This window comes from Myotis myotis, unplaced genomic scaffold, assembly GCF_014108235.1.
Source record: "Myotis myotis isolate mMyoMyo1 unplaced genomic scaffold, mMyoMyo1.p scaffold_m19_p_20, whole genome shotgun sequence".
Taxonomy (NCBI): domain Eukaryota; kingdom Metazoa; phylum Chordata; class Mammalia; order Chiroptera; family Vespertilionidae; genus Myotis; species Myotis myotis.
The window spans coordinates 134,977-162,289 of NW_023416325.1; the positions used below are offsets into that span (position 1 = coordinate 134,977).

At 51.5% G+C, this 27,313-nt stretch overlaps 1 protein-coding gene across 8 annotated transcripts in view; it reads right to left on the reverse strand.

The window, feature by feature from the left end:
* DEPDC5 (DEP domain containing 5, GATOR1 subcomplex subunit) overlaps window positions 1–27,313 on the reverse strand; it is a 64,201-nt gene that overhangs the window by 12,973 nt on the left and 23,915 nt on the right. For 2 of the 8 annotated variants that reach the window (XM_036354202.1, XM_036354201.1), the window contains exons 19-34: window positions 27,008–27,044; window positions 26,193–26,313; window positions 25,285–25,505; window positions 24,469–24,672; window positions 22,604–22,739; window positions 21,289–21,386; window positions 17,668–17,733; window positions 15,611–15,794; window positions 14,773–14,933; window positions 12,875–12,992; window positions 12,299–12,466; window positions 10,976–11,195; window positions 10,293–10,426; window positions 6,489–6,600; window positions 3,440–3,505; window positions 314–468 (exon numbers count right to left, since the gene is read on the reverse strand). In XM_036354202.1, coding sequence (XP_036210095.1) covers window positions 314–468; window positions 3,440–3,505; window positions 6,489–6,600; window positions 10,293–10,426; window positions 10,976–11,195; window positions 12,299–12,466; window positions 12,875–12,992; window positions 14,773–14,933; window positions 15,611–15,794; window positions 17,668–17,733; window positions 21,289–21,386; window positions 22,604–22,739; window positions 24,469–24,672; window positions 25,285–25,505; window positions 26,193–26,313; window positions 27,008–27,044 — 2,201 coding nt within the window. The remainder of the gene's footprint in view (window positions 1–313; window positions 469–3,439; window positions 3,506–6,488; window positions 6,601–10,292; window positions 10,427–10,975; window positions 11,196–12,298; window positions 12,467–12,874; window positions 12,993–14,772; window positions 14,934–15,610; window positions 15,795–17,667; window positions 17,734–21,288; window positions 21,387–22,603; window positions 22,740–24,468; window positions 24,673–25,284; window positions 25,506–26,192; window positions 26,314–27,007; window positions 27,045–27,313) is intronic. The other 6 variants (XM_036354203.1, XM_036354205.1, XM_036354204.1 and 3 more) reach the window with 6 other exon arrangements.

The window sequence follows — 27,313 nt, forward strand, 5'->3', positions numbered from 1 at the left end:
CAGAGGGGTACCCATGCACTACCCGTGCATTTCCTCCAGCGGCACAGGCCCACTGCACGCTACCACATGGGAGGTCTCTGCCACGGGAGCCACGTGGAACAGGACTGACTGGCTAGGGGGTCCCCTCCCCGAAACCCACCCTGCATGTCTGATCCTCCGCGGGGACCTCTGAGCTCTCCTGTGAGCAAGACAGGGCGCAGGGCATCAGCCCCAGCACAGGTCTGGTAAGAACGGACTGGGAGTCGGGACTCTGGCTGCCCAGCCTCCGCAGCCTTTGCAGGCGGACCATCCCACCGCCCAAGAAGAGTCTCACCTGCTGTCACTGGGGTTTGTGGAGGTGAAGCTCTGCTCCCCCGCGTTCTGGGAGCTCCCGAAGGTCTGGCTGTTGCCTCTGTCCGCGGACTGGCCTGTGCTTACCCCCAAGCTGGTGCCATCAAACCCCGGGACGGCCGTCTGGTCCACAGACACCTGTACGTTAAAAAAAAAAAATCCTTTAAGGCTATTTACATTTGTGGTTCTTTTCTTTTCTTTTCTTTCTTTTTTTTTTAAGGGGACTAGGAGTACTTGAGCACTTCTAAAATGAAGCTTTATATCATCAGCTATGTTGTTAGATGCTGCACAAATTACTTCTGCTAAGTCAGGGCGTCTCAACCTTGACACTACTGCCACTTGGGGACAGATAAGTCTGTTGTGGGGGCTGTCCTGTGTGGGACATAGAGCAGCATCCCCAGCTCCTACCCACTAGATGCCAGTAACACTACTCTCATTATCTCCCCCAGCCCAGTTGTCATGAATAAAAGTGTCTCCAGATAGTACCAAATGTACCTTGGGAGGCAAAATTGCCCCTCATTCTGAAAGAACCATTTGGCTCTCGGTTTGGGGGGGTGGGGGGACACACCAAAAACACGTAGACTCTGCCAGCACCATAAGAACATGGAGAAAGACAGCAAGAGGCAACTTGCTATTACCAATCCCCATCTGCTTCTAACCAGCAAGGCTTAGGAACGGGTACCGCACTGTCATTCTAAATTAGAAGTGAATGGAGGACTCGACCCAGCTCTCAGGCACAAAAGCGTGGTTCTTCCGTGATGCCCTCTGGATCCCGGTAATGGGTTCCCTCTCATCTATTGCCCCTGAGAACTGCCCCACCAGCCTAAATGGAAGGATGTCTCCAAAATTTACCTAATTCCTGCGTTTCATTTCAGTGGAGATGAGGTTAAGGAGTTATCCTCTTCATCAGAAATTGGCAAACATTTTCTGGAAAGGACCAGACTAAATATTTTAGGCTTTGTGGGCCATACAGGGTTTGCGGCAAGTACTCAACTCTGCATGGAGAGGCACAGAAGCAGCCGTAGACAACTTAAACAAATGGACATGGCCTTGTTCCAATAAAACTTTATTCATAAAAGCAGATGGTGGGCCAAGTTTGCCCATTCCCTGATGCCTGCTCTATGTTCATCTTTCAATCTTTCTCTCTCTCCTCTCCCTTCCTCTCTGAAATCAATAAAAATAAAAAATATCTAAAGAAAACAAAGCAAGCAGATTTTATGTTATGTATATTTAACACAGAAATGAAACATAAAGTGCAATTTAATTTTGTGTAAGTATCTGATTTGAGTAGAGATAATTTTCTAAGAAGTTATATGTCTTCTTAACAACATACCTGGTGGGCGATATAAAATTTTTCATGTGTCCTCCTAAGCTCTCAACTCTGTTATTTCCAATTGTGGGAACACATCCACTTTTGTTCTACTGGTGAATTCTACCATGTGAAGCTGTGCGGACTATTACGGGATTTATAAAACAATTCTCTTATTCCAGATCTGTTGATCTTTTTAAAATATTTTTTTTTATTGATTTCAGAGAGGAAGGGAGAGGGAGAGATAGAAACATCAATGATGAAAGAGAATCATTGATCGGCTGCCTCCTGCACGCCCCCCACTGGGGATCAAGCCTGCAACCCAGGCATGTGCCCTTGACCATAAAACCCGGGACCCTTCAGTCCACAGGCCGACGCTCTAGCCACTGAACCAAACCGGCTAGGGATTGCTTTTTCTTATGTTAAATTCTAATCTAAGTCCAAGAGGTTCTCTTGTTAGAAAGCAAAAGTTTAAGAAGTCCGACCTGAGTCTGTTTTAAACCAAAAATGCAGCATGCCGCCCACACTCAGAGATCACAGATTCTGGATGAGGACTCAGGTCCCAGCAGGGATTTGCCCCGAGTCGAGCAGCTCACTGGGAAGAGGTAGGTGCAGACCACACAGACTGGTGGGCAGAATGGTGCAGGGGCTTAGCTACTCGCCAGCTGTATGCCTCCTGACCAGCTAACATCCTTAAGCCTCAGTGTCCTCATCTGGAAAGTGGGGTGATAATCCCTGCACCTCACACCCTGTTGGGAAGATCATATTTGCAGAGTCCATTGCACAGTAGGTGGCAGAGTAGGTACTAAATGCTGGTTTTCTGACTTCTATCCAGTAAGGCTCCCTTAACCTCCACCCTTAAACTCTCAAGTCCCATCCTCCTTAGCTTGCCCTGCTCCGCATAAGCCTCCTCAGCTCTCTCAAGTCTCTGTAACTAAGCCGATCTCACACACTCAGGGGTCTTGGTAAAGGACTGGGAGCCCCGTTCATCGTCACCTAGGACCTGTCAGGACAGTCACTGCTAATGTTGACTACAGAGCAGGGGGGTCACGGGTCAAGCCTGTTGGTCCTGGATTTAAAGCCCAGGTCGGCACCATGCTGTGCAAAGTACAACTTCTTTGCCTCTCAATTTTTCCATGTGTAAACTGGCCCTAACACTTCTACCTAACGCACCGGTGACGGCGTGAGGATAAGTGAGGTGGTGCTATGTCATGGCAGATAGCAACTGAAGCATGTTAAGGCTTGGGAGGCCCTTGGAGATCTGGCCCAAACCCTTCCTTTGACAAACGTGTTCAGGGAAGTCCAGTGGCCGGACGAGCTGCCCAGGCCACACACGTTAGCCTCTGACAGCACATGCCTGTTAGTAAATGTCTGCTGGTTTCCACCACTTCCCGCTTCTCACCCCACGGTTACAGACTTCTCTGGTTGTATTAGGAGGGGAAAAATAAGCGTTCAGGCCTTAAGCAGGCATCGTTCATGCTGCTTGCATTATATGGACAAAAACACCTCAAAGGGAAGAGGCTGCCCCTTGGCGAAGAATCGGGGGCAACTCTGTGGCACAGAGAGGCAGAGGCAGGAAGCGTGAGTCAGCACTGATGCGACCATTTGGTCTCTGACATCCATCATTTCCATCCCCCTCTGCCCTGGCCCAAACCTCGGGTGGGAATGGACGCCTCGGAGACCAAATTCAATGTCAGCTGCCCTTGAATCTCAGCCGAGGTCCCATCCCATCTGTCCTGAGCCGAGCAGAAGGCTTCTGCTGACCGGGCAGGCGTGCGTGGGCTGCAGGGTTTGACTGACCTGCGAGTAGAAGGCAGACGACGCTGTGCGCGGACTGCGGACAAACTCCATAAAGAAGGCCCCGTCCTGGAGTCAGAGGAGGAGGAGGCAGTGGCGGCAGCAGGTGCAAGAGAGCGAAGGAACGGAATGTGGACCCGTGGTGAGCCATCAGGGGGAGGAGCGGGGGACGAAAGAAAAACAAAAAAACGAAAACAAGGAGGGAAGGAGAGAAACAAGGGCTCATGAAGAGAATGGGGGGAAAGAGAGATCCACCAGGGAAGACAATATCCAAATGCAAAGCACAGGCAGGACTTGCACCTTCTTGGGCAGAGCATCCCGTGATGTGGGAGCGAGCACCTGGCTTAGAAGGTGGGTCCAAGCTCCCTGGGGCCTCCTCGGAGCCCGGCTCGGACGCGTGTGCCCTGCCACATAGCTCTCGGCTCCCTTCAGGCCTATGCCCAGGGGGAAGGGGCGGCGGGAGAGCAGCTTGCAGGGGATGGTAGGGAAGGCGCTTCAGGGGTCACTTCTTGGCCTCCCACCAGCCTGAGTGACCAGCAGGCCCCTTGGAGAGATACTCAAGGGCTTGAGGCTTTCAATTCTGTCGCTCCCTAAATATGGCAGCCAGATGGGAGAAGAGGGTTCCATGAAGGAAAAGTTCTTGCTTCATTTTCTGAGCAAACAGGGGATAAAGGGGCAGCAATCCCTTCTCCTCCACAGCCTGTGTGACAATGTCATATTGTCGGATGCACAGGCACTGGGGGGAGCTTCTGAAACCGCCTTCCTCTCCCCGCCTGCCCCTGTGGGCCTCAAGTTGCCACGTATGTGAAACAAAAATGACATAGAAGCCCAGGCAGTGCGGCTCAGTGGTGGAGCGTCAACCTATGAACCAGGAGGTCATGGTTCAATTGAGCCCGGGTTGCGGGCTCCATCCCCAGTGTGGGGTGTGCAGGAGGCAGCCAACCAATGGTTCTCTCTCATCACTGATGTTTCTCTCTCTCTCCCTCTCCCTTCCTCTCTGAAACAATAAAAATATATTTTTAAAAAATGACATGGAGGACTTGTCCAATGACCCCTCCTTCCACCTTTCTTATGGCTAAGAAGGCCTCTCTCGTCCTGTCAACACGTTTTTACTTGGGATGCATTATCACTGACACACGATAGATCTGAAGGCCTCTGCTTTCCTACGACCTTCCTTCGATCCTGTCAGCAGAGTCACTGACCTGCCTGGCTGTGTTTGATCAGTACTGCCGCCATTTCCCACAGGCCACTGGGAACTCGGGGAACCGACCATGCAAACGCGCGCCTGTGGAGATGCAACCTCGGGTCCCCTTCCACGCATCCCAACCCAGACGCTGCCAGGAGACACCGCCAGGCGGTTCTGAGCATGTCAGCCAGGGCTCTTCGCGCTGGCCATCGCATCACACCTGTGCTTCTCCTTGACGACACGGGAACCCACACCCGGCATGACGGGTGGCCATCTGTCTGGATTTTAGTGTTCAGTTGGAAGAGTAGGAGCGTGTTCTAAATAGCCCTCGAATATCGGGTTGTTGCCACATTTTAGCCTGAATGCTTATGGCTCTATAATTTCTCTACCTTTCAGGCCTGTCCCTGGCACTCTTTCTAATCCTCACAGATGGCAATGAGCAGAGGTCAAAGCGAGGGTACTTTGGGATTCTCCCTGTTCCATCCGGGTCCCTTCTCTGCCGGAACATACAGAAGCAGAGGTGCTGATACTGCTGAGATGTATACACATGCAAGTGAGGACGGGTGAAAAGCTTTTCCTTGACCCACACGTCATTCCTTACGCACAGACTGTCCTTAGAACTGCACCTGAAGTCACAGCAAACTACAGCCTGCAGGCCAAATCCAGCCACTGGCTTATCACAGCCTGTGAGCTAGGAGAGGGTTGTAACAGCTTATGGAAGTACTATGCAAAAGCCTTGAACTTGCCTCTTGGCCCACAAAGCCTGCATTCCTCAAGGTTTGCCAACCCCTGATCTGCAGATTTCACAAGCTGCCTATAGACTTAGTTATACTTTTTCTCAGATTTTAATCCCTCCATCCTTGTAGTCTAATGCTAGTAATTTATCCTAAAAAAATAACCAGCAATGTGGTCAAATTATTATCTGCAAAGATGCTATCTGCAGTATTATTGATAATTGTAGAATAATTATAAAAATGTATGGAAGAATTTTCAAAAGTTGTTTTTAAAACCAGGTGAAAAAAAGTAAATTATAAATGAAGGGCCATCCATCTGATGAAATATTCTATCATTATTTTTAAAAATAATTCTTTGGAAAAATAATGATCTGGGCAAATGTTCATGACAGGGAAGTAAAATAAATAAATACCAAGGTGGATATACAATTTGACCACAATTTTGAAAAGAAAATACATCCATTAAATCTCCTTCGTTTCTTCTTAATGGAGATCAGATAGAAGGACATCTGATCGGCTCACCTCCCACACCAGACGATCTCAGGGTCTAGATTTCCCAGAGGCGTGGACAGAGCCAAGGCTACTGGTCTTAAAGGTGTGCGAATCCCGACCTTCAGTTCCCGCCCCTCTGCTGTGCGTCCTATTCTGCTCAGAGGCCCCAGACTCAGGTTGTGTTTTTTGTGGTGGTTGTTGTTTTCAGGAGTCTAAGCAAACTGACTGACGGGAATTTCATTACCAAAGAGTGAGCTCTCTCATCCTGGACCTTTACTTGTAGATAATTTTTAAAAAAGAAAAAGAAAAACAGTGAACTCATGGCAGACGCTTCCGGAGCTTCCTACCTGCCCTCCGGGGGAGCCGGAGAGGTGGCTACAGGACAACCAGATGGCCAATTCCAAGGCTCAAGCCAGGCCCTGGGCCGTGACCAGTACCGTTTAGCCCGACTGCTTTCCATCTGCCTTTACTGAGCAGCCAGCCTCCTTACAGTTCTGAGCAGGAAAGTTCCTCAGTAAAAGCAGTCACGCTGCAAAGGGCGCAATGCAGGGCAGAGCGCCTCTGAGTCCTCAGCTCGTCAGTCCTAGACCCCGCCCTGCCCACTGGGTCGCCCGTTCCCTGCTGGCGTGGCCCCCTTTACCTTTCTCGGGCTGTCCACGTAGGTGGGAGTCATGGCAACGCTGCTGCTGCTCTCGGCGGGCTGGGCGGAGTTCTTGCCGCCGTGCACAGCTGCCTGCTGCTCTCCCAGGCACCTGGAAGGGCAAACACACGCCCGTGGCTCGCTCAGAGCCCCCCGAGGAAGGACCCGCGGTAGCCAAGATGACACGAAGACAGCGCTGTTGCTGTCACCTTTGTTTTTTGTTTGTTTGTTTTTTTTAAATCCTCACTCGAGGATTTTTTTCTATTGATTTTTAGAGGGAGTGGAAGGGAGGAGAGACAGAGAGAAACATCGATGTGAGAGACACTTCGGCTGGTTGCCTCCCCCACACACCCTGACTGAGGTGATCAAACCTTCAACCCAGGTACGCGCCCTTGACCAGGAATCGAACCCATGACCCTCCAGTGCGCAGGCTGATGCTCTAACCACTGAGAAATACCAGCCAGGGCTCAAAAACTTTTCTTTAAGGTTTTCTAATATCAAATATTTCTCCAATCACCTTCAAAAATTTCTTGGCAGTTTGTTTGTTCAAAACAGGATTCAACTAAGGTCCCTCCACTGCAATACGCTGTGTCTCTTAAGTCTCTTTCAAGCTATAAACGCCTTCTTATCGCTCTTATCCCTGCCGTTTATCTGCTGAAGAAAGCAGCTCGCGTGTCCTGTAAACGGACAGCCTGGGAGAGCCGATGGCACCCTTCACTGCGCATCCCGTTCCTCTGGGCCTGCGCTTCCCGAGGCCGAGAGACGATGACGACAGGCGTGGGCAGATCGACACTCAAGGGCCAGCCTCCTCCCCACGTGTGTGTGTGCTCCTGCCGGGAGGCCCCTCGCCCCTCTCTGGCAACGGCAGTTGCCGCTGATCATCTCTGCTGATCTACGCGTCCGTTAGAGCCCACACATGTGATGTGCTATCATCCGTCCCCAGCTATTCCCTGGAATATTGAGAAAAAGAAAACTTCCCCACACCAGTGACTTGCTACTCTGGGGTGTAGTTCATACAGGAAAAGGGGAACAGGTGCTGGGTTCCTTCCCTTGTCCCCTCGCATCACTGTCTGCCTCCTCCCGCCACACAGCCCCCCGCCCCCTCTCACCGTGTGGTTTCTTCTGAGCCCCACGCGCGGACACGCATTGTGACATTCCCTTGGGTAGTCCTGGCTACCCACAGACGCTTCACTGACGCCATGTCAACCCCCATTTACGGAGCTGCCGTCCGGCCCGGGGACTAGCAATCAGGGATCCAGGGACCCTGTCCTTGCCCCTGGAGGCTCCTTGTCTCAGGGCTCAGGGGACGGGGCTGCCACAAAATGACCAGTCACATGTATTGTGCACGTACATCCGTGAGAACATGCGTAGGGGCACACGGCCTTCTGCCGGGAGGGCGGCACCAAGGCAGTAACGGCGGCCATGTGTGGGGGGGGTCTCTGCTCGGACTCAGCTGTCGTCATTGTCCTCATCTGCAGGAGCAGCGAAGCCTGCTGCTGGGTACCTGCTGCCCAGACGGCTCACGGCCCGCTGCTCATGGGCCCAAGGCCAAGGTCCCCGGGGCCGCCACCTTCCAGGGGGGCCCGACTGAATGGACACGCCTCTGACAAAGACGGGAGGGAAGTGGAAGAAATAAGCACAGTTATGCTGGGATGGCCGGACTATAGCGGACATTTAAAAATTATTTTTCATGGCCTGGCTGTGGTGGCTCAGTGGTTGAGCATCGACCTATGAACCAGGAGGTCACGGTTCGATTCCCGGTCATGGCACATGCCCGGGGGGTGGGCTCGATCCCCAGTGGGGGGTGTGCAGGCGGCTGCCGATCCATGATTCTCTCTCATCATTGATGTTTCTGTCTCTCTCCCTCCCCCTCTCCCTCTTCCTTCCTCTCTGAAATCAATTTAAAAATTATATTTAAAAAATTCTTTTTCATAATAAATAAAGTTGGGTCAGCTCGGTGCAGGAAATTAAAAAAGCACACAAATGAAAACGCTGTGTGAGCAAACACTATAGGAAGGTCTGCTCCCTCTGCTCTGCCTCCAGCACTGAGAGAACGCACCACGTCACAGAACAGTCCTCGGGAAGGCGCGGATCTCACCTCTCCGTCCTGCCTCTTGCTCTGGGGCTAGCTGAGTCTTGCCCCTCACACAGAACCCCTCCTCCCCCCACAAGCCACCCTTCCTCTTCCAGGCTGAGCAGAAGCAGGCTCCTTGGAGCGTCCTGAATGGTGACTCACTGACAAATTAAAATAAGACCCCTCCCACCCCCAGCTTCACACCCTTCCCAGCAACATATGCTCCTTGTTGTTTCCAGCAGGAAAGGCCTATGACTAGTTGCAGGGAGAGCCTGCCAGGCAGGATCCTGGGGTCTCCCCTTGGGCACATGAAGGTATTTTTGGAAGAGGACCCCTCAGTCACGAGCCCAGCCCCTCCCAGCTCTCTTCCTTTCATTTGCTCCCCGTCAGCCTGCTATGTTCTCCACGTCCCCACCTGGATCCCTTCCTTCCCATGTCACCATCACCCTCCCTCCACCTCTGCATTCTCGCCTGGGCCAGTGAGAGCCCACCCATGGGCCCCTGCCTCCTGGGCCCACCCACCGGGCCTTCCTACACGTGGGGCTCAGCTCTGAAAACACCACTTCTGGCAAAGACACTGAAGGGCTATTTCATGATGTTAAGGGATTGCTGTAACTTTTTAGGTAAATAATGGTATCACAGTTTTGTTTTGCTTTGTTTAAGAAAGAGGACTTATTTCTCAGAGACATACTGAAATGTTACAGAGGAAGGGACATGTGTGTGGGATTGAATAAGAAATTAAAAAGGAAGATGAAAAAAAAAAAAGAAAAAAAAAAAAGAAAAAAAAAAAAGGAAGATGAGAGCAAGTGGGATATAAACGAAAGAGATTGGCCATGAGATGATAACCAGTGAAGCTGGGTGATGGGTAAATGGGGAGTTATTATACCAGCCTATTTTTTTTTAATCTGTTTGAAATTTTCCATGAAAATAAAAGGCCTTTCAGAGGATCGCTCTTGCTAAGGAAAGGACAGCCTGAACTCAACTTCCCACGCAGCCTCTGTAACGGCATCTCCCACTCGGCCCCATCCTCACTCCATGTCACTTCCTGAAGGCTGAATGGATGCGGGCTCCTGCTGGGACCCTCACACCAGACACACATGGTCTAGTCCCCTATAACATCTCGTCCAGGGACCCCTGCATCCCTTTCTCCATCATTCACGTCTATTGTCCACCTACTACGTGCCAGGCACAGCACGCAGCCTCTGTCCTCAGCGCACAGACAAGTCGAGAGAAGATGAGCGAACCAGGGGCGGCCTGGAAGAATACTGACGGACACAGGCCCAGGACGCCGGGAAGCTCCGAGGCTCCCTGACCAGGCTGGGAGAGTTAAGGGGGCACAGAAACTGCTGTCATGTGACGACATGTAATCCTAAACTTGTCTAAACCCACAGAATGTACACCATGAGAAAACCCTGAGGTAGATGAACTATGGCCTTTGGGTGACTATGTGTCGATGTAGCTCATCAGTTGTAATAACTGTACCACTCTGGTGGGCGATGCTGATGAATGGGGGAGGATACGTATCGTATATGTGGGTACAGAGATTCCCCATTTGTGTGTATGGGAAATCCCTGGACCTTGCACTCAATTTTGCTTTGAACCTAAAACTGTTCTACAAAATAAATTCTACTAAAAACAAAACAAACAAAAACAAACAAAACTAAACAAAACCAAAACCCCTCTCTGGGCCACTGAGTGTAGCTGTAGCCTCTCTCCGCCCAGGCACTTACTTCTGGCTGGCCTCCATCTCCAGCAGGGCAGACAGGGCCGAGGTTCCCTTCTTCCCAACCGGGGGGCCGGCCGCCTCGAGGGAGTGCGCGGAAATGGGCCCCGCCATCTGTAGGCCTTTCATGGCGGCCCCTTTCTGAAGCAGAGAAAGGAGACAGGCATCAGCCCCAGGGGGCCCTCAGTGGAGGCTGATGCTGAGGGAGAGCAGGCAGCCCCGACGGGTCACATGCTGTGTGATTCCACTCGTAGGACATTTGGAAAAGACGAAAAGCGTCGTGATGGAGAACAGGCCACTGGCTGCCAGGGATGAGAGATGAGGGGAGAAGGTGGCTAGAAAGTAGGGGTGGGGAACCTTTTTTCTGCCGAGGGCCATGTGGATATTTATAACATCATCCGAGGGCCACACAAAATTATCAACTTAAACATTAGCCCGCTCGATTTGGTCGGACATTTAATGAACTTCTAATGCCTTGGCAGGGCCCGACCAAATGATTTTGAGGGCCTTACACTGCCCGTGGGCCGGACGCTCCCCACCTGTTACACAGGGTGGCACGAGGGAGATTTTTTTTGAGTGACGGCAACTATTCCATATGCTGGCATCTCCTGGAGAGGTCCCTGTGATAGGAGGAGACGGTTCCCAAATCCCAGACCAAGCGCCGTCCCCAAGGGGCCCCGGAACCCTCACCCGCATCATGCGGTCTGAGCGGTGGCGCCGGCGGATGCGGTTCAGGCCCTCCACGAAGCGGATAAAGCCATCCAGCAGCTGCCACTCCTCCTCGTCGGCCCGCGGCCGGTCCCCATAGATGTCGCAGTGGGCTTCGCCCTCCGTGATGCGCTTGGTGGCAGTGACACAGGCGGGCAGCAGCAGGAAGCGGGTCCTCCAGAACTTCAGAGACTCGATTAAGCTGTGGAGGAGCCAAGGAAGAAAAGGGGGTGGTGGTGAGAAAAAGCAGATCATGAAAGCACCATCTCAAGCCTCTCCCCGAAGGTGATGTGTGAGGGACCCTCCCCCATGATGTGCCACAATTCAGGGAGCTTCACTCACAACACAAGCTGGCTGTATGCCAAAGATAATTTAAAAATAAATTCTGAAAAAACAAAAGAATTGACTTCAAGGTCACGGTTCGATTCCTGGTCAGGGCACATGCCCGGGTTGCGGGCTCGATCCCCAGAATGGAGTGTGCAGGAGGCAGCTGATCAATGAATCTGTCTTATCATTGATGTTTCTCTCTCTCTCTCTCCCTCCCCCTTCCTCTCTGAAATCCATAAAAATATTTTTTAAAATAATAACAAAATAAAAATTTAAAAAACCCACAAAAACACAAGCTCAGAAGGAGGAACTGGAAGATTGAATTTGCTTATTGTTCCCAGAGATGCCAGGATGCTTCTGTGCGCCCGGCCCGGGGGAGTTGTGGCTTTTTAATCCCCGCAGTCATAAATCACACAGAAAATTCACAGCAAAGCACCACAAAGTGGTCAGGAAAACGTTAAGAGAACATAACCTGCACTGACATTCCACCAAATTTTCTGGCTGTTGGTTTTTAGGTGGTAAAATCTACATAGCAGTTTACCACTTTAATGATCGTTACGTGTACATTTCAGTGGCATTAAGCACATTCCCACGGTTGTGCAACCATCACCACCATCCATCCCATCATTGAGTTTTTAACCCAAATGCAGATGTGCTTTTGTTCTTCCAGGTTCTTCTAAAACCGACATCATTTTGTAATCAACGGCCGGAAGCGTTAAAATATGGATACACCCAAAGAACTTGTATGCATACACGCATAACCCATGGACACAGACAATAGGGTGGTGAAGGCCTGGGGCGGGGGACGGGGGCAGGCTGGAAGGGTCAATAGGGGAAAAGGGGGACATATGTAACACTTTCAACAATAAAGATTAAAAAATAATAATAATAATAAAATAATAAATGACTAAATATTGTTTAGACAAAAACAAACAAAAAATATGGCTACACCCAAGGCGGCCCAAAGCGCCCACCGACCTGAAGTCCTCCGAGCCGGCGGAGCAGATGTACTGATCTAAGTAGTTCCACTTGTACTCCTCCAGCCGTTCGTGGGAGAATTCCACCCAGCAGGACACGAACTCCGAGTCCGAGTGGGAAGGGCACAGGCTGTAGGTGTAGTGGATCTGGGCCGATTCGTAAGGGTACCTGAAACAAAACAGCCCGGCCGGAAGTCCAACAGGGAACCTTCCCCGATTCCTCCCTACCTTTTCCAAAACGCTTAGCACCCTCCTGGGCATTCAACCACCTCGTCCCTGGGGGCTGGCAGAGATTTCTCAGATCTCAACTTTCTCCTTCTTCTCTCCTCACATTCTTCATTTTCACTTGGCTTTTTAAGAATCAGGGGAAACGTTATAAACGGAATCAAATCCCTTTTGGAAGTCTGGGCACTATAACCCTAACAGAACCCTAGGAAACCAAACAGCAACTCCAGAAGAGGACAACACTCACTCCCACGCCTCCGTGTGAACTGCGTGACACATGTAACTGAGTATGTGGACAGCACGTGGACACACGCAGGACAGGAGCTGGAGCCTGACCTGCCCCAGGACTCACTTGGGCAGGTAGCGCGTCACTGTGATCATCTTGTCCTTCAGAGTCACTTTGTGGAACGTGCGGCCCATGCTCAGCCAGTACTGGTCCTCCTCCTCAGCGCGGTTTCGGGACACCAGGCCTGAGAGAGGAAAAAAATCATTTTCTACATGTGGTTGCAGGTCATTCCATTAACAGCCAATTGCCTCTCTTCCGTATAGATTCAGGAAAGGAGAGACAAAAGAGATACTTTCTTTGGAGGGTAGTTTCGTGGAAAAGTGTTATCCTTTGGTAAAAAAACAAAATGTTAAAGTCCTGAAGTTAGCAGATTTTTCCGTTATGAACCAACCAGCTACAGATCAGAGCCTGGGGCTGCTGATAGCACCTGGATGACACACTCAAAGTCAAACAGCCGGTGTGGCTCAGTGATTGAGCATCGACCTAGGAACCAGGAGGTCATGATTCCATTCCCGCTCAGGGCACATGCCCGGGTTGGAGGCTCGATCCCCAGTGTGGGGGCCTGCAGGAGGCAGCTGATCCATGATTCTTTCTCATCATTGGTGTTTCTATCTCTCCCTTTCCCTTCCTCTCTGAAATCAATACAAATCTATATTTTTTTAAAAATGAAGCCAAAATAGTCCCGGTACTCAGAAAGGTTCCTATTCAGTAGAGTCCAGACTAGGAAAAGAAGGCAACACATGATAAAGATCACAGGGGGCTTTCAAGGAAAATCCAGAGGGAGTCCGAGGCTTCGTCATCAACAACGGGGCCTGGGCCGGGTGACCACCGAGCTCCCTCTAACAAAACCACACTTCTCTGATCCTCTGGCCAGGGGCGGCTTAATGGAGCCAAAGACGAGCAGAGATTTTGAGCTGGGTGGCTCGGGGAACAGGGGTCTCATTAGCTAGATGGAGGAAGCTGAAGATTAATGGTTGCTCATCGATTGTTCCAGGAAGCGACCGCTGCTTTCTGATTCCAGGCACCCGCACTGAATTTTCTCTGCCTGCGTCACTTCAGAAGGGCTCTCCAGCGCCTGGCTCCAACTCAGCCGGCGTCACCCAGTCTCTGCCACTGATTAGCCCCTGCCACTCACAGATGACACCCCCATTCTTGCTCCAAATCAGTAAACGTCAGTGATAAAAAAGAGATGAATCCAGAATAGAAAAAAGAAAGAAAGTATAAGCTTCAGGTTTAGGTGACATCTGAGAACCTGCCGTGTGCCAGGCACCATGTCAGAAACAAATGCAAGTGTCTGGGTCTAGAACAGTCCCTGCGAATGCTGACATCTCAGTCACAGCTCAGCTGAGGTGTCGCCCAAGCCAGGCTGTGACATTTCTGAACTTGGCCATTCTCCTCCTTGAAAGGAGAGTTTAGATGAGAGCTTTAGGATAAATCTGTGCCTAGTGGAGACTTCATTCCTCCTGTAAAGTAAAATTTAGGGGGAAATATTTTGTGTTGAAAAGTAATTACTCCTAGCCCTGCTGGTGTGGCTCAGTTGAGCATCGACCTATGAACCCGGAGGTTACTGTTCAATTCCTGGTCAGGGCACAGGCCCAGGTTGCGGGCTCCATCCCCAGTGTGGGGCGTGCAGGAGGCAGCCGATCCATGATTCTCTCTCATCATTGATGTTTTTCTCTCTCTCTCCCTCTCCCTTCCTCTCTGAAATCAATAAAGATATATTTGAAAAAGAGAAAAGAAAAATAATTACTCCTAAATTTATCTATTCCCTACCATCTTGAGACTCTACTTGCACAAATTTAGTAGAAAAGAAAAAATACAGTAGCTGGTTTGGCTCAGTGGATAGAGCATTGGTCTGTGGAATAAAGGGTCCTGGACCCTCCAATAAAAATCTATTTTAAAAAAGTTACATATATACACATATATATTTAAAAAGGAAAAAATATAAGTCGAAGAGAACTCACCTCGGCTGTACAGGGGGCTGCTGCTCAGCGGGGGTGGGACGGCGGGGTTGGGTTTCTGCGCCTTGGGCTGCACTATGATCTGATAGCCCTGCATGAGACGCTGGCAAATGAACTCTTCGAACACCTGCTGGGCCGTCATCTGCACACCCTCCTCGTCTCTCCTGAAAGAGCCAACGATTGCTCACACGCATATGCTTAGCCCAGGGCGGAGGGACACTCGGAGTCCACACTCCCATCCTCTCCTTCGCTTCAACCCCACAAGCCAGCCCTGATAACCATTCCACGGTGGTTCATAAAACTAACCGTCTATAAATCTATTCTGGGAGCAATGATCGGTTCAAGAGGTGGAAAAGAAGGCAGGTAATTCGATGCCCAAATGAATAATCTTAGAAAAGAAGATCCGAACAACTGTCACAGAAAACATGAGAAGGGATCAATGAGGGGAAATGGTTAAAGGAGGCGGGTCAATAGAACTCCAAAGAAAAATAGACAGCCCAGCTGGTGTAGCTCAGTGGTTGAGCATCGACCTATGAACCAGGAGGTCGGGGTTCAATTCCTGGTCCGGGCACTTGCCCGGGCTGTGGGCTTGATCCCCAGTAGGGGGTGTGCAGGAGGCAGCCGGTCCATGATTCTCTCTCTTCAGTGATGTTTCTATCCCTCCCTCTCCCTTCCTCTCTAAAAATCAATAAAAAAAATTTTTTTTTTTTAAAAGAAAATTTAACAGTTCTTGCATCATAACATTTCCTAAGTATAATTTCAGTGTTCTGAAAATTCAGTGTTCTGACGCACACCTGGCCATTCCCAGACTGCCTGCCAACACCCTTCCTCTGACACCCACCTGTCCATGTCCGCTTCTGGGAGGAGGTCATAACAGCCCTCCGTGTAGTCGTTCTGCAGGCCCTGGCGGTCGGGGAAGTAGTCGGTGGTGAGGGGGAGGCACGCCGGAGTCGTGAGAGACTTCCAGTCCACTCCAACTGTGCAACAGAAGCCTGGCACTACAGGGGGGGCAGACAGTGTCAGAACTGCCTCGTGTAAACGGGGGAGGCACGTGTGGTCGCCACGGGCAAGCGTGGACAGAGGCGGGCAGGGAGGGGAGCCGGGGGAGAGGGAGGGGCGGGGGGAGTTCATGGTGCAAGGTGACAAAATTTCCAGGCACGGGGATGGGGAGGGAGAAAGAGAAAGAAGAGAAACAGTTTGTTAGACAATGCAATGCGCGTGCTGCTTATTCAGTCCCATCATGCAAATGGGATTCAAGCTGATCCTTTCGTTTTCTGCTGATTGTGAGCTATAAGCTGCGATGGCAAGGAGGTTACCGCGGGGCAGGCAGAGGCACACATCGAAGCGGATCACGTCCCCAGAGCAGGAGCGGGCTGGAGCCCGAGCCTCTCCTGAGACGGCAGAGGGGCTGGCGGAGCGAGGAGGAGAGCTCAGCTGGATTTTGGAGCGAGCAGCACACGGTAGCAGAATTTAGGAATTCTTTCAGAATTGCAAAAATAAGCCACAGATCCAAAGGGTTGGAAGAGAAATCAGGGTGCTTGGGACAGTTATAAGGCCGGAAGTGTAAGCGGCTGAGCTGAACCACCTAGAAAGGAAAGCTTCGGTGGGTAGGGAGAGTGGGCCTGACCACAGGGGTCTGCCCCCAAATTGCTTGCTCTTTGGTTAAAGTGGGGTTTCTCCACCTCGGCACTACTGAGGTGTTCACATTGGATAATTCTGTGTTGGGGTGGGGAGGGGGGCTGCCCTGTGCATTGTGGGATGTGGAGCAGCACCATGGACGCTACTCACTGGACACCAATGGCATCTCCTGGTTGTGAAAACCAAACATGTCTGCAGACACTGCCACGTGTCCCCCGGGCACATCATCGCAGCCCCCCCCCTCCCCCGCCCCCTGCCCCCCGCCCACCCCAGTGGAGCATCAGTGAGTTAAAGGAATAGGGCAGCTATTTCTTTAAGTTACTGAAGTGAAGATTATTTCCCAAGTCTCTGTACAAAGAAACACTCCACGCCTCTCCCCTCAGCCCCGGGCGAGAACCCATACACCTTCTTTGCACGGCGCTGTGTCCCTCGGTGAGGCTGACCTCTGCTGCCTCAGCAGCCCTCACCCTGCCTCCTCGGGGCAGCTGTGTGTTCACCAACCCCTGACACAGCGGGCCAAGCCTGACCTCCCAGCGGTGACAGGACCAGAACCCTCTCTGCTGAGGCGACTTTCCAGCATGTAGACACACCCCGACCAGTGCAACGGGTCCCACCGAACCCGGGGCTGCCGGACAGGAGGAGGGCCGTGTGCTCAGTCAGAGCAGGAAATATGCCCCATCAGCTGCCTTGGGGAATCTGATCTGACCTACAATCGGCCCAACTCCATGACCCACACAGGCCTTGGGCTGATTTTTTGTTTCAATTTTACTTTATTATGGTGAGAACACTTAAGACAAGATCCACCCCCTCACGCATTTTTCAAGTAAGTGCACCACACAGTATTATTAACTTGGGCACACTGTTGTACCGCGGAGCGCTAGAACTTACTCATCTTGCGTTACTGAAACTTCACGTCCATGAACGAGCAACACCCCATTTCCACCTCCTCCCTAAGCGCCTGGCAACTACCATTCCGCTCTTCGATTCTATGAGTTTGACTATGCACAGGTCTTGTTAACTCATCACCATTTCAAGAATTCAAAACATAGCCCTGGCCAGGTAGTTGGTTGGAGCATTGACCTGATCGGCCAAGGTTGTGGATGCGTGGAACAACAGATCAATGTTTCTCTCTCTCTTCTCTTTTTCTCTCTCCCTCTCTCTCTAAAATCAATCACTCAATAAAAAAACTGTTTAAGTTATTTGTGGATTGTCAACACCCCCACCTCCTCCCCACCTTCCCCAGCCAGCCGCCCCTCTTACTTGGGTCGGGAGAGGTAGAGACACTGTCCTCTAGCGAATCCTTATTTTGGGTCCTGGGGTTCATCCCTATGGAAAGAGGAAAACAGCTGGTTTTAATGAAGCTCATTCTTCAAGAAAAGCTCTGACCAGTCATGGTTTACACAGCCCCAAACTAGAGGTAAAAATGAAGACATAAGCCAAGTGCTGAGGATTTGCAGCAGCACGAAGGAATCAGTCACAGAAAAAGGATCACTCTAAACATTGGGAACGAGCCAGAACGTGACTCTGAGGTTATCAATACTATTATTCTTTGCCCACTGAGGCCTTGCAAAAAGCAGCTTACCACTTACAGTAAGAAAAGGGACATATTCCAAAGTCATTTTAAACAAAGTAAAGCCATCTTTAGCACACATAAAAGCAATCTTTAGCAAGCATATAATGACCTATTTGAATTTCATCCTTCCCCAAATCATGGCTATTTGAAGTATGATGTCAAAGCTCACTATCTGAAGAGAAAACACACAAAATCGAACACATGATTTCACCTATAACTAGGCTGAAAGAAAAACAGGTTCTTTGAAATACAATTTATTAACAGAAATGTAATAGAACTCATTTTAAAACACACATGTAAATATTTAAATGTTCCTTTCAAAACATGAAATCAATAAAAAAAAATACATTTTAAAAAATATATTTTTATTGATTTCAGAGAGGAAGGAAGAGGGACAGAGAGATAGAAACATCCATGATGAGAGAGAATCATTGATTGGCTGCTTCCTGCAAATCCCCTACTGGGGATTGAGCCCACAATCCGGGAATGTGCTCTTGACCGGAATTGAACCTGGGACCTTTCAGTTTGCAGGCCGGCGCCCTATCCACTGAGCCAGACTGGCGAGGGCGAATATATATATATTTTTAAAAGAAGCAGAGGGGTGAAAACTCTCTGCCCAGTCCCACTGCTGGGCCGAGTGTAAAGAACAAGGGAATGGCCCAGGTGCCAGGCTGCAGCCAACAAAGCTCAGAAAGAACCGACGGGGCCAGGAGGGAGACCCACAGAGACACCTCCTGGGAGCCATGACTCGCTAGGGATTAGGGATTCAGTCCAAGCGCAGAAGACCTGAGTCATGCCCGAGTGCCTGCAGGTGGTGCAGACTGTCAAGCCCAGGGGGTGAGGGTGAGGTCACGGATGAGGTCGTCTGTGTTTTAATGAATGAAATGTGAACTAGCTGTTTGTTTAGACCCCACCTTGTCCCCAAACAAGAACCCAATGTGACATTTTGCCCTCAGGGAACCCGATTACTTTTGATGGCTGCAACTTGGCGAGGCGGGTGGGCAGGCAGGGAGGAGGCGAAGGCCTTTCTGCCCATTAAACGGATGAGGCGCAGCCCAGGCTGAAGGCCGAACTCCGGAGGCCATGAGGAGTCGGGCTGGGAACTTAGTTCTGGTCGTAGGTCACGTGTTCAAACCACACGGTACCACTGGAACCACTCACAGTCCAGCTCCCCTCAAGAAGGCTTTATTTTCTCTTTTTTTTAGAGAGTGGAAGGGAGGGGGAGTGACAGAGAGAGAGAAACATTGATGTGAGGGAGACACATCGACTGGGCATCTTCCGCATGCGCCCTGACCAGGGCCAGGGATTGAGCCTGCAACTGAGATATGTGCCCTTGACCAGAATCGAACCCGGGACCCTTCAGGCCATGGGCCGACACTCTACCCACTGAGCCAAACTGGCTAGGACGAGGGCTTTACTTCCATGATTGTTACCCCTTCCCCCCATGGAACTGCTTCCAACAGAATCCCGAGCCAGAGCTCCCTGAGGTGAGGATCGGTGTCCGGATCACTTGGCGTCTCCTCAGGGCTTAGCATAGTGCCTAGTGTTCAAGAAACATTTCGGGAACGGGTAAGAGTTTAGTGGGTATGAAGAGAGCGGTCTGTGGGGATTGAGGATGGCTGAAAGGAGTCAATTCCAAACCAATCAAGGCAGAAAAAGACGGTCCGATGCTGTGAGGAAAGGAATCCAGTTAACTGTTCCAGAATCAATGCTAAAGGTTTTAAGAGAGAAGAAAAACCTTCAGGAGAGAAAGCTAACCTCAGAAGGCTCTCGGCATTCACTCAGCTCCCTGCTGTGTGCCAGGAAGCATTTTAAACTCTAGAGATACAGCCATAAACAACAAAAAGGAAAGTTCTAGCCCAGTGGCTCACAGGTTGAGCATCGACCTATGTCACGTTTCGATTCCCGGGTTGTGGGCTCGATCCCCCGTGTGGGTTGTACAGGAGGGAGCCGATCAGTGATTCCCTCTCATCATTAATGTTTCTGTATGGAAGGGCAGTTAGCAGGCTTCGGAGCTAATTCAGGCAAAGATGATGGATGTTACAGTGTTACGTTGGACCGAGCGAGTGGTGGAGGTGATGGTAAGAGTCTAGATCTATCCTGAAGGTAAATCTGACATGAACTGCTTATTGCACATGGCAACACAGAATGATTTGATCGCGTTTCTTTCCGTGGCTGGCTAACACGACTGACCAGGAAGCACAAAATCAAAGGTGGGAGTTCAATGCTACAGATCACCTCTGATGACCCCTGACCCCTTTGAAAACACATGCTACTGGTCATCAAGGGACAGGGCAAGAGTAAGGATGAGCCTGCTTCTCTACATTACCCAGACAACAGTACCCGAGGTGCCCACGCCTTCTCTACGGTAAGATGCTAAACATTCTAGAACATATTTATGTAACTGAACACTCGCAGGCAAAGTAGAGTAACTCTGTGGGTCATTCAGATGCTTCTCACAATGGCCGCTTGGCCTTGGAAGTGTACGTTCACTTGTCAATACATGTGGGGCGTGGGGACAAAGTGGGGGCGAACAGAGATAAGCTCTTTCAGGCGAGTGGAGCGACAAACACAGAAGCGATGGGATCAGAACGTGCCAAGTGGGACAACGGGGTCACGCGTGTGAAGCGCTGTGGACACATGCCTAACAGCTCCTGGGAAGGCCTGGGGAGGAGACAGGAGCACCAGAGGGCCGCAAAGGAGGGGCGCTGTTGGAGCTGATGCATAAAGACCAAGCCGACATTTCCCACGCAGAATCAGGTGTTGAAGAAAGAGAAAAAGCATGTTCCAGACAGAGGCAAGCCCACCACCTGGGCCTGGGCCCTGACCCGGGATTGAACCGCGACCTCCTGGTTCACTGGGTCGACGCTCAACCACCGAGCCACACAGGCCGAACAAGAAATGCAAAGAGAGAAGAGGACAAAATACACCACACTGCTCCCCTCTGGGCCTCTCCTAGTTGTTCTTATGGAGGGGTCCCCCCCCCACACACACAATGGAAAGCTCTTTCGGGAGCAGAGATCTCTCCTGCCCTGGCCCTGGCCCTGCCCTCAACACCAAGCTCGCAAGTCGTCCTCGGTCACGACTGGCTGACAGACCGATGATAAATGTGGCTTGACCAGCATGTTCCCGGCTAAAAATGTACCGTGCGGCCCATTTATAATTCCATGCATTATAAAGCACTGCTTCTAAATAGGTCGCCCCAAATTGTGGCTGACATGATCCCAAAATAGACGCGGCCCTTCCTTCTGGTCCCCAGGCGAGCCTGCTCCGAGCGTCCCGGCTCTGTCGCCTCCTGGATCGGTTACCTGCGCTGCTGTTGCTAAGCAGGCCGGCAGCAAGCTCTTCCGTCCCACCGAAGTTCAAGAAGGACATGCCGTCGCCAGGCTGGCGGGAGGAGCTGTGCCTGCAGGGAAGAGCCCAGCCACCTGGCTTAGTGCAGATCATCACCTCCTTTATCCTGCTCACCCTGCATCCCAGGGGTCGTCATCCAAAACAGGACTGGCTATTCAGCCACCCAGTCCCAGGCTGGCAACCGCTGGGATCCGTGTCACAGGCTACCAGGCCGTGGCGCGTGGTCTGGGTGCCAGCTCCGGCCTCCTGTGACCAGCCCCTCCTGCCCTGGCACCTCACCTGCGATTGCCAGGCTAGACCGTCTGCCCTTTCTGCTCTAAGCCTCCCCTGCTGACACCAACAGGAGGATGTGAGGTGCTCGAATAGAGGCAGCAAGTTAATCTGGTAGAGATGGTCACGTCGGTCTATATCCCTCATCCATCCCAGGGGATGCTGAGGTGAGTGAATGGGGTCGAACACTGCTCTTTGCAAAGTGTTGCCTAAAGCATCACAGTGAGTCCAGGCGTAACCCGGGCTCATGCTTGTCCAGGCTTCAATGGCTTTCTTCCTGGACCGAGTCTCTTTGGATGCCTCTAACGCAGTGGTTCTCAACCTTCCTAATGCCGCGACCCTTTAATACACTTTCTCATGTTGTGGTGACCCCTCAATTTCATTGTTACAAATTGAACATAATTAAAGCACAGTGAGATTAATCACAAATATGTAATTATATATGTGTTTTCTGATGGTCTTAGGTGACCCCTGTGAAAGGGTCGTTCGACTCCCAAAGGGGTCGCGACCCACAGGTTGAGAACCGCTGCTCTAACGCATTCAGAATTCTGGTTCAAAAAGGCTTGTTTTTAAAAACAAAGACCTTGATTTCCACCGTTTTTAACACTGATTTATTCTAAATTCAGCAGTGAGATTTCTCAGTGACCAAAATGACAAAAGCCAGAGGCTGCCTGCCCAACACACACAGCAAGAATCACCGGTCTCGGCACCCCTTGTCAGCCTTGACCAAGGACTAGAAGGCATTCATGTCTGAGGTGTACAAACTGGGCTCTGAATTACACCTCCACTAAAGCAGGGCCTGGGCAACATTTCTGGCAAAAATGTCAGGCCGTTTGCTTTGAACGTGGCCCATTGAAGGGAGTGACGCTGACCCTGATCTCACACTGTCTCTTCCAGTCTCATCAACATGACACTGTGTCAGTGGTCTGTTCTGCGCATTGTCTTGGGTGCCAAAGGGTGGTCTCGGGCTACTGTCCGGAGCCCTGCGCACATTCTCACCTTCCAGCAGCTTCATGATAGGCTAACTCCAGCAGCTCTGCAGAGGAGTGGGTGGGGTCCCTCCGCCCGCTGCCCTGCAGCTCCGCCATGTTCTGTCGAGTTTGGTGATGGATCTGGATGGCCTCTCCGGATGGTCCTACCCAGACAAAGACCCACTGAGCATCATCCCCACCCGACAGCTCGTGCTGTGCACTTGGCATCCATCTTCCTCCCTTCTGGCTGCCGGGATGCGGGTATTGCAGCCATTGAAGGAGCACACGACAGACCACACACACAGAGGCACGGTATCCCCGTGGCCCTTCGGCTCCCAACAGGACGTCTGCTCTTCAGAGCTGAACTCATCCTCCCGTGTGGCCTTGTGTTTGTCACTCTGTCCAGCCTAAGAATATTCGAGCCTCTTTCTCAGGCGTGTCCAACTGAGACACCACAGAGAAATACAGAAGTACAGGAGGCAAAGGCCCTTCCCAGGAAGGTTAGCACCAACCACATGAAAAGGACCACACAACTGAAACACCAATGGCTCCCCCGGCCGGTGTGGCTCAGTACGTGAGCATCAACCCGTGAACCAGGAGGTCACGGTTCGATTCCCGGTCGGGGCACATGCCCGGGTAGTGGGCTCAATCCCCAGGGTGGAGCATGCAGGAGGCAGCCAATCCATGATTCTTTCTCAACATTGATGTTTCTCTCTCTCTCTCCCTCTCCCTTCCTCTCTGAAATCAATAAAAATATATTTTAAAAAAGAAAGAAACACCAAGGATTTGACTAATATATAAGATAGCAACAACTGTGACTTGAAGAAGCAGAAGATACATAAGCGCAAAAAAGGCGAGTAGGAGATCATCAGAATTAGTCCAGTCTGCTTCTTAGAGAAGGAAGTTTCAGAACATCGAAGTCAGCGAGGCTGAAGGAGAGGAGGTCTAGGTGGAAGAAAGGATCCGTGTGAAACCCAGGCGTGCAAGAGGCAAGACACGTGCAGGCGACGAGCTTGGGAAAGAAGGGAACCTCTGAGGATGGCGACAGTTGGGGAGCCCGGCAAGGGAGGGCCTGGCGATGCGAGGCCCAGGTGGGCGGAGGATGCAGCTCTGGAGATACTGTTTCAGTGAAGTGCTGCGTGTCGGGTGTTTGGAGGAAAAGCACAGAAGCAAGAAGAGCGAAGAGTCACGGGGGAAACACCAATGGTCCTTCCCCCAAGAGAACACGAAGGGAGCCAGTGGGAAAGCAATGGGAAGAAAGAGACGCCGAAGAAACAGGTCATGTGACTGACTATGACAGCGATCAGGAGGGCGAGAAGGGGGCTGAGAATGACCCCCAATGACAGCCGAAAGAACCAGATCCACTGCTCACTTATTTAACACTAACGCAAGAAAATGATAATAATAATAAATAATAATAACAACTAGACGTTCCCAGGCGTTCAGCAGGATGGCTTCCAGGAAAAACCCTGGCGTTTCATGCACCTGTCCCTTCCCAGCCCAGCAAGAGCCCATTCAGCTGCAGGTGCATTCCAGCCACAGCTGCATAAAACCCAGAGAGAGGCAGGAGAGGGAGGAATGAACGAGAATGAGGGCCATCAGTCTTAGGAAAGAAAGCAGGTGGCAAAGCACAGTCTCTTTCAAACAGAACAACAGAAGCCCTCGGCTCCATACCGCTCGCGACAGTCACAAAGCCCATTCCCAGGTGTGCCCTCGGGGTCCTCACGAGAACCCCTGTGGTAGGCAAAGGGGGGCGTGGCTACCCCATCTGACAGGTGGGGCACCAGGTACCAGAGGTGTTTGGATACTTGACCACAGCCCTGTGGTTGGTTGGTGCTGAGGACCAGGCCTGAGAGCGCCCGGCCACGGCTCTTTCCTGAGCCACCAACTCACCCACAGGGAAGGTGTGCATCCAGCGCCTCCTGTTGGACGTGAGCTTCATGGGCATCCGTGAGGGGGCGAAGGGGTTGATCAGCGCCCGCTGGGGTGCGCAGCCCCCCGGTCGAACGTGCAGCATGGATTCCGCGCTGCCCACGTGGAACCGCCCTGGCGCGCTGGAGTCTCGCTGCGGCGGCTCCACCATGTTCTCCAGGGCATCTGCCGGTTACGGTAGAGATGAGACACGGAGACAAGCACAGAGCCACAGAGGAACCAGAACCAGGCAGCCCGCTCTGCCAAGGCTGCCAAGAACCTCGGACAGTACTCGTGCCGAGCAGTGAGGGAAATGAGTACAAGCACCAAAGCAGGGAGAGATGAAGCCGGGGGTGTGTTTACTTTTTAAACTCATAGTCTCGGTCCCCAAATGACTGGCCAATGAAGCCACATCCAAACTGACGGGGAGGACCACACATCGCCTAGACTTAAAGACCCTGCACTTTAAGCTGGTATACGTCAAGGGCAGGACTTGAATTGCCTCCCGTGGAGATGGGGTGGGTATGTTCTGCATGTGAGAGGAACAATAAAATATGTATATTTGGATGAACAGCGGGCCAGACCCTGGCAGAGACAGTCCATGTGTTCGCTAAACCTGCTTGATTTTCCTCGTAGGCACATGGACAGACAGCTCAGGTGGTTTGTACTCACTGCACTGGCATGGAAATCATTAAACGTGGACTTACATCTGGCCACAACCCCCCAAGCCCCACCCCTCACTGCAGGAAGGAAGCTGCGCCCAGCTCTGCCCAGCTCGGCCCGGGCTTCGGCTCTGACCTCGCGTGCTGGTGTAGCCCAAGGAGCTGCTGACTTCATACTGGTGCAGGTGGGGGAGAGGGATCATGAGGATGTTGGCGCTCCTGCCCAGGGAGCTGTCATCGGAAGCCTGGCTCCTCACTTCCTCCGTGGGCAGTGCCCGGCTGGGCACGGAAGGGCTGGAGGAGACGTCGCAGGAGCTGGCACTCTTTCGACTGTGACTCTCCTGCTCGCGCACAGACCTGACCCGGGAGAGAGGACAAGTTACCGCCAAGGAAGGGACGCTGCTCCCAAACCTGTCACCAGCCCAAGCTACTTGGGAAACCAGTAACAAAAGTCTCCAATGAGCCTGGCCGGCGTGGTTCAGGGGTTGAGCGTCGACCTATGAACCAGGAGGTCAGGGTTCGATTCCCGGTCAGGGCACATGCCCAGATTGCAGGCTTGATCCCCAGTGTGGGGGCGTGTAGGAGGCAGCCAATCCATGGTTCTCTCTCATCATTGATGTTTCTCTCTCTCTCCCTCTCCCTCTCCCTTCCTCTCGGAAATCAGTAAAACTATATATTAAAAAATCCCCAATGAGATGTCCGAGTGTCTAGTAAAAAGCAGAAAAATGCGCTCCTTATTAGGGACAATATGTTACAGCAAACAGAGCTAACAAAATGGCTGACCCAGAGACCCTGATGATCTATAAGGCAAGCCTCCTATTTGGCTAATTTTTAAAAAATAATTCTTTATTATTGAAAGTATTACATAAGTCTCCTTTTCTCCCCCCCCCACCTCCCCCCCCACCCTCTCCAGCCTGCCCCCACCCCACCCCAGGCTACTTGGCTAATTTGAATTGAAAACATTTTCGAGGTTCCTCTCATAAAGGTCCCCGCCAGACCTCAAGCAGTTTTTATATCCACCCCCAAGGGAATCGGGCAGAAAACCTGCAGGTGGCGAGGCGCTGAGCCCGGGATGGGCCTGGCAGCCTGAACACTTGAGCGTCGTAGGCATCATAGTCTACTTGGATGGGCAGGGCATTCTCAGCTTCTTTTGGAGTCCCAAGAGCTGAAACACACAAATAACATGAATTGTCACCAAAACTCATTTCAACCAGATGTCTTCCGAGGGTCTTCATCAAAATCTGCAAGACATAATGATCACCACCATCATCATCATCTCCCCCTGAAAAAAAAAAAGAGAGAGATGCCCTGACCAGTGAGGGTCAGTTGGATGGGCATCCTGCTGTGCACCAAAAGGTTGCTGGTTCGATTCCTGGTCAGGCACAGGCCCAGGTTGCAGGCTCGATGCCCGGTAGGCAGCAGGCAGCCGGTAGATGTTCTGCTCTCACATCAATGTTTCTCTCTCTCCCTCTCCCTTCCTCTCTCTCTAAAAATTAACAAAAATATCTTTTTAAAAAGGATAACCACTCACCAGGTTGTTGAGACACATGACATACGCCAAAGGATGCAGGAAGAGTATACACTAACTGGAGGCGAGGTGATGGCAGTGCCTCATCCTTCTGTCATCCCACTCTCACGGTACCATCTTCCTGTGGGCGTTTCGTACTTGCAAACGTCTCCCTGACCCCTACAACTGGCCTGTCATTACCACCCACCTTGCAGCTGATAGGACAAATATACAAAGGTGGTTTAGGAACCCAGGTCTCCCAACGTGGCTGTGAACTGTTTGTGAGCTCACATCCTCTGTTGCCATGGCAGGCTGACTCTTTCTAAAGAGATGAAAGGAGGAAGATACTCACACGTGTCACGGCCATTTTTCGCTCTCTCGGAGGCAGGCTGAGGAAATAGAGAGAGAGTTAATCGCTCCCCTCCCTGCTGGAACAGGACTGACCACAAGGCACAGCGCGCAGGCAGCCGCTCCCCAGGGGGGAGACCGTCTCACTCCTGACACTGATGGGAAGGCGGGAGCCCACGCCAGGCACCTGCCTACCGTGGCCTCAAGCCCTGCCAGGGCCTTTCCTCCCGCCTCACACCCTGTTTGCTCTCACAACTCTACCCAGGGGACCCCCGGACCTCACTTCACAGGGGAGGCTATTTAATTCTAG